The sequence below is a fragment of the Corylus avellana genome, chromosome ca4 (assembly GCF_901000735.1).
Source record: "Corylus avellana chromosome ca4, CavTom2PMs-1.0".
In the NCBI taxonomy this organism is placed as follows: Eukaryota; Viridiplantae; Streptophyta; class Magnoliopsida; order Fagales; family Betulaceae; genus Corylus; species Corylus avellana.
Window position 1 is genome coordinate 27,669,771 of NC_081544.1, and position 7,658 is coordinate 27,677,428.

Sequence of the window (7,658 nt, forward strand, 5' to 3'; positions counted from 1 at the left end):
GGTTGGCTCAAGGAACAAATCCGGATTTCAATGCAACTTTTTGGCGTCACTTAATGAAACAATATCTGTGTTTAAGAATATATATATACTTTATGTTTTTTTGGCCATTTTGTTTTTGATTAGTTTTGTTAAAATTTTTATTCTATTTTAAAATTAAAATAACTTTTTTTTTTTAAATCGTTTTAAAAATCATTAAAAAAAAAGTATTCCCAACTTTAAATATTATCATTATTTATTCTTCTTTGGGAAATGACACAGATTTATAATTTTAATTATTTTTCAGACTGCAATGAAGTAAGTCTCCTTTGATGAAGCTTTCTCAAATCTGTGTTCTGAAAGTAAGATTGGCAGAAATAAAGTAGACCACCGAAACGTTGGAGATCTTCAGAATCGTTGGAGATCTTCAGAATTGTCGTGTGGCTTCTGGCCCAAACCCTTAGTACGTTGCTTCATATTTACCAACATCATTTGTAAATATCAAACTCCTTTTGTATTGAACCTATGTTATTAATAATAAATTTTATCAAATCTGCGTGGGTGTAAATATCAAACTCCTTTTGTATTGAACCTATGTTATTAATAATAAATTTTATCAAATCTGCGTGGGACTCGAGAACAAAGAATAAAACCATATCTTGCGGAAAAAAGAAGCAAAACACATATTTGAGGGAGTGGGAGCAGTTGCGTGAGTTTGAAAAATGGAGAAAGAGAAGGAAAAAAAGTTTGAAAAATGGGGAAAGGAGAACAAAAATAAAAATAAAAAATTAGGTTGTGTCCATGTACTGGTCCAGTTTCTTGGTCCGCCAAGGCCAATTATTGCACAATGTTGTGTCGTAAATGAGAGTGTGGTGAGTGAGAGAGACGAAGAGATCAAAAAAATTAAAAAAAAATTAAAAAAAAAGAAAAGAAAAGAAAAAGAATAGTAGAGAAGTGGGGTGGGGCTGTGAAGAAAATGAGGAAAGGAGAAGATTAATTGCTATTAGCACAAAAATAAAATCAAAGCAAAAAAAAACAATACTGACAAAAAAATAAAATACTCTATTAAATATTTTTACAAATTACACAAATATAAAGATAAAAAAATAAAATAAAATTATAAAGAAAAAAAAATTAAAGCAAACAACAACAAAATAAAAACAAAAATTACTAGGGATCAAGCAGGTGGAGGATGAGGTGATTGGAGGCTCAAGACCTTTTATATATATATATATTACAGACCAAATGTTCATTAATACGAAGAAAAAAAAAGAAAAAGAGTTGTTGTATAGTGGATATGCTGCTCCAAGAGACTACTTCTGTAAAGAGAAAACTTAGTATGAGCAGAATTATAGATATTTCAGATTGATGAGTTATCAAAGGGAATATTTATTTCAAATGAGGTACATGGCTAGAGCTTGGGAGGAAAGATGCACGACACTCCTGTACATCGACCCGGAGCTTTTCTTATTGTTGATGGAGACGGGCAGTAGTCTTCTCCATTTCTACCACCTTTACTCCCAGGTCCTTTCTATATGACACCACCAGTTTTTCCAGCTCATTATTTTCTTGCTTCAAATCCACGTGTTTCTATTTGTAGTATTTGAGCAGTCGATGTAAAACTCCAACCTGATTCCTTAAGATTTTCATCTCCTCATTTCTGACACTTAGACGTCGTGCCATGTCAGAAACTGAAGCAACACCTTGGATGCTGAAGGCCAATAAATTATTAATAGCATCAGCATCAGACCTATCAGCCAACAATCTTTGATCTCGTGGAGTTACAAGGCCTATGGCCACCGCCATAGCAGTTGATAGACCTTGAACGATTGCACCACTCAACATTTATGTGTGATTGATATTTGACCAATAAGTCAATATTGTGAGGAACTATAAATCGATTGTCAAGTTTGATACCATTTTTGTCAACAAATCTTCCATTGTTCCTCCGTCTATATATTGGAAAACCATCTTCGTCAATTGTAGTATCAGTGTAATATTTTTCAGGGAAATGCTTGCTGCATTTGTTGTCTATCATACAACTTGAATTTGGATTTAAAGAACCGCAAGGACCATGGACCATAAATTGCTTAACAACATCATAAGCTTGCGGATCTTTGTTTAAATCTGAAACTTCTGCCGTGATTACCCTAATTTTTTCTAATGGTGTTGGATGTTTGTCATCGGAATGTAGAAAAATTAATATATGAGCATGGGACAATCATCTTTTTTGGTATTCAATAGTGTAGACAACTGTAATCAAAATATCAAATTAATTATATTTGTATAAAAAAATAATTCATAAAAAGATTAAAATGATAGTAATTATTTAAAAATACCAACAAGTGCTCTCCCAAAGTGTTGGCCCTTCTTTAAATCATGTAATAGTTGATCGAGCTTGATTTTAAAAACTCTTCCAACTATATCAGGTAGATCCTCAGGTTTTTGACCAGGATGCATGGATAGAAAATTTTCAATATCTAGCCATTTTGCATTGCATGTGAAAGTAATAAATAAATCGAGATAACCTACCCATCTACAAATCGTCATTGCATCTTGATAATTTTCAATCATATATCTGGGCTTCTCATGAAACTTGAAGGCAGTACAATTCTTTTTCCAATAGATGCAAGGGTGGAATTTCCCCTCATAATTGCATCCCTCAATCCACTATACAATTCAATCCTCAATGCACTTTGATTATTCCTTACCCACATAAGTCTAATTCCCTCAATACATGTGTATACATCAACAACAAATTGTTGAAATAAACGACCACTATATATCAACGTATGCCCTTCACCCTGACGTTCTTGTAGCCGATATGCATAAAATTTCCTCATTGTAATATATTTGTCTGTGTTATGTCCATTTCCATTAGTACTTTTATGTAAAATACCAAGCCTATAAACATCCTCCCCATATGGAAATAAAAGAGGATATTGTAACGACATAAATGATGGATGCAACTCATTGATACTTTGTAATCCACCTTCTTTGTAAGCGACAATAACATCACGATATGCATCATCAGTACCAATGTCACCAACAATAATTGTAGCATTTCAGAACATGTAGGGAGATTTTGTACTCTTCCATCACTTAACCGTGACTCAATTAGACACAATCGTAAGTTGTGGATAATACCTTCTCTAAAACAGTCTCTAGCCATCCGAAATATCTTCACCAATAGATTTGATTCATCTAGCATTCGAACCAGGGCATCAACAATAGAGGGATCAATGTCATTAATTGTCAAAATTATTCAAGGATTTAATTCTTTTTGGAACCTCATTATCAGTATCGTAAAAATATAGCTATGCAAAACTGGGGTTTAAGCCATTAGCTGGGAGTAGTGTTCCAATTCTATGATGGTTTTGACCGTTGAGTCAAAAAATATAAGGACCTCTTCCATCATTAACTCTATGATCTACTTTTCCACCCATGGACGTCATAGCAAACATGGCATTATAACTCCTTATTTGTGCCTTAAATTTTTTTGAACGCTAACCTCTAACTGGATTTAACAATTCTTCAAGAACTGTAGGTGGTCTCTTAAGTAAAGGTAATTTCACTTGGCCATTCATACAACATAAAGAAAATTTAGGATTAGATCTCCTAGACTTTACTCCTCTTTCTTCGTACCAAACTCTTGCAAGACAATTCTCACATTCATAAAAAGGTGAGCCGAAATTCCAAGGTTCAGTAAATTTCCTTGTATGAAATAGGGAAGAAAAAGAGAAAGAAATATTGGATTAAATTTATTTATTTATTTTTAAAATCTAAAAGATTTAGTAGCTAATTTACTTGGAATATCTTCATTGCAAGTCCTAGAGCTTGATCCATAATGTTCTATCAAACTTTGAGCAGCCGAATCTGTTAGTTGAATGATACTGCAACTCCTAATTTGGCTAGAGCCACTTCCAATATCACTAATATGACGTCGTTTTGCTTTGTTATGCATAATTGTTCGTCTTCTTTGTCATGCTAATGTTGAATTTTCCATTTTGTTTCTATTGCAAAATTTTGAAGTGTAGAATAATTTTAAAAGCAACATTCTATATACTTATTTCACGCATGAAAATGTGTTTCATATAGTCCCCAAGAGATAGTTCAATCGGCTGGGATCACACTTAATGAAGTGGAGATCACTAGTTCGAATTCCCCTCCCCCCTCTTGTGTGGACATATCAAAAAAAAAAAAAAAAGTGTTTCATATAGTTATACACATTTTGTTTCGTGTAATATGAATGGTTGAATCATATTAAAGAGCAATTATGAATTAAAGATTTAAATAGGAAGAAATTCATTTGAAAAAAAAAATACTACACAACATTTGGGAATTAATGACACAATTCAAAATAACAGGATGAAATGAATTTAAGAAGAATAATTGAAATAATATTATATTTCAACTAAAAAGTATAAATACATGTATTTCGAATAACAAAAAAATACCTCAATGAGTATTGCAATTGAATTCCCAATGAAGCAAAAGAAATCACCTGTATTCAATATTCTAAAACATTAACTCAAGAGATTGTGTACATATTATTGAACTTTTTTAAAAAAAAATAACAAATAGCAAATAACACTAATTAAAAATTTTAAAACGTAAAACATGGATGAGGCTCTCATATCTTCAGGTAATGACGTCAGATTTAAGAATTTTTGTTCAATATTAAGTTCACAACTTTAAAACAAAATTAAAAAAGAATCGTTATTTTTAAATACAAATTTCTAGTTTTTAAATGTTTAAAAAATTTAAAGAGGTTTGTTCTTTTAAAAAATTAATTTTTTTTTTAAATCGTTAATTTCTTTTATAAAAACATCTTCCATGGACGTAGGTTCCGGCCGGCATGTGCAAATTCTCACTTTTTTTTTTTTTAGGGGAAATGATTCCTCACTGAAGACAATTTTTAATAGTTTATTATTAATTGTACAATCTTTCAGTCTTACTTATTCAGGTAATGAAGTCAGAATTAAGAATTTTCGTTTAATTTTAAATTCTCAACTTTAAAACAAAATTAAAAAAGAATCTTTATTTTTAAATACAAATTTCCGGTTTTCTTATATGTTTAAAAAATTTAAAAAGGTTTATTTTTTAATATTTATTTAAATCGTTAATTTATTTTATAAAAGCATCTTCCATTCTTCCATGCACATGGGTTCTAGCATGTGCAAATTCTCACGTTTTTTTTTTTGGGTGCAAAGGAATCGTCACCGAAGACAACTTTAAATAATTTATTATTAATTTAAAGGGTTAAATACTCCATACTTCTCTAGGGTTTCGTTGATTTTTTTTTTTTTTCCTAGGGTTTGATTTTTATCACAGGTGGTCCTTGTGATTTTGATAATAGAGTAAATTAGTCATTCTGTTAGTTGACTTAACGGAAGTCCACGTGGACCAATCAATTGTTGACACATGACACCTACTTAATTTTTTTTTACTTCTTTTTTAAAAAAATTGGGGTGACTGAGTCACCCTCTTGGCCATTTGGGGGTGGCCTTGGGCCATGGGGGTGGTTTCATACCCACTTGGGGTGGAGCCTAGGGGGTGGCCCCCAATTTTTTTTTTTTTTTTAATTTAATTAGGTGTCACGTGTCAACATTTGATTGGTCTACATGGACTTCCGTTAAGTTAACTAACGGTCAACTGACAGAATGACTAATTTAGTCTATTATCAAAACCACAAGGACCTCCTGTGATAAAAATCAAACCCTATGAGGAAAAAAATAAAGCAACGAAACTCAAGGGAGGTATTTAGTATTTAACCCTAATTTAAAAATAATTTTTCCGGATGCATTTAACTCTTCTCAATGACAACTTTATTAAAAAATTATATTAAATCAAAAAATTTAACGAATGAGTTTCTTTTTAATTAAAAATTTTCGTGTTTCTAAAAAAATTAAGAATTGGTTTGCTTTTGTTAGAAACATAGGTTTTTTATTTTTTATTTTTTTATTTTTTATTATTATTATTTTTTTTATCACTTTCTCCTCTCTGCCGACACTCACATCATCTATTCCTCATTTCTTCTTTCCTTAGTATTCACAACATCTTTCTTTGTTCCTTGTTTTGGGGCTTTCTCTTGCTTCTTACTTCTTCTGGTTTATTCTCTCTTCACTTAAAACTGATTGTGTGGTTTTATTGGTATTTGGTATGTTATTCAGGAAAAACATAATTTTAGGAAAAAATTACTTGTATTAACATTTTTGTTGCAGAAAAGTTGGTACTATAATAGACTGTCGTGTATAGGTAATATTTTTACTTTTAGTTTTCCTTCTTGGTTCTCAGCAGGCAAACATAGGCGTACCTAAAGCAAAACTTTAGTGAAAAATGGCCTCAGATCCGAAGGTTGACATTCTTGAAGAAGTCACAAAGCACAACAGCACCAAAGATTGTTGGCTTATTATTTATGGGAAGGTCATATTTTTATCGTGAACTTTTATCTTTTCTCAGTTAGTATTCTTTTCTCTTTTCTCTGAATGGTCTTATATATGTAGATTACACTTTATTTCTTTAGATCCATCACACGTATGGTTTGTTGAACACGTTCGTTCATTATTAAGTCTACAGAAACATAAGAAAGATTTGGTCATTCATTAAATTCGCACATAAGAAAGATTTCATTCATTCAATTCGTAAATAAAAAAGATTTGGTCATTCATTCAATTCGTTAAACCACTCTGAAGGTAGATAAAACACTACATAGAAACATAGGTCAGCACAAAAATGAATTTCTATAACAGATAAAAGTTCAATAAAGATAAAGCTTCTAAAAGTAGACTTACTAAAGGTAGATAGCCTTTTCTATTCGTTAAACCTCTCTGAAACAGATTCTCTTGGTCTGTATAAATTATTTTTGCAGATTTTAAGATATTTTGGATAATTAAATCACAATTGACTCAAAATAAGTAACATAAGTAAAAACATGAAAAAAAGTTTTAAAAAGTAACTTACTGAAGTTTAGAGATTTTTCTTTCACAACTTGCTTTAAACTTGGAAATGTTTTGTAATGATTCCCGCTACACTTATTTCAGAAGCTCGAAGGTTGCTTAAAACATCATCTGATTCCATATCAGACAAAAACAATAAATGACGTCTTCGCAATTCTCGAGCACCATCCCTGCTTTATGACTTTTTTTCTAGATATCTTTATGGCTCGAGTATTGGCAAACAAGGTCATTAAGGCAAAAAAAAAAAAAAAAAGGTCATTAAGGCAGAGACTTCTGCATCTCTGGCCTTAAAGAAAGAAAACCAAAATGAAAAGGTTAAAGGAAAATCAGATCGGCCAAACTGCTTCAGAAGCTCGAAGGTTGCTTAAAACATCATCTGAATCCATATCAGACAAGAACAATAAATGACGGCATTCGCAATTCTCAAGCACCATCCCTGCTTTACGACTTTTTTCCAAAAATCACTTGAGCATTGGCAGACGGGGTCATTAAGAGACTTCTGCACCTCCTACGAGTAGAGCCCTAGCATGGCAGTGTGGCATAAATATTTTGGCTCAAGAAGCAAATCCGGATTTCAAGGTTGTCATTTTTTTTTAAAATTTCTTTATGATCAAAATTTTAAGAATTACCTCAAAGATTTTTATGAATTCCACCTCAAAACCATTAAATTCTATAGAATATATCAAGATCCTTAAATTGCACATGTCAATATCAAATTTCTTA

At 31.4% G+C, this 7,658-nt stretch overlaps 1 protein-coding gene across 1 annotated transcript in view; it reads left to right on the top strand.

Moving 5' to 3' along the window:
• The first annotated feature begins 6,315 nt into the window (after positions 1-6,315).
• The window catches only part of LOC132178350 (F-box protein At2g02240-like), a 2,521-nt gene continuing 1,178 nt past the window's right edge, over positions 6,316-7,658 (top strand). Inside the window, exon 1 of the mRNA XM_059590793.1 lies at positions 6,316-6,402. Coding sequence (XP_059446776.1) covers positions 6,316-6,402 — 87 coding nt within the window. The remainder of the gene's footprint in view (positions 6,403-7,658) is intronic.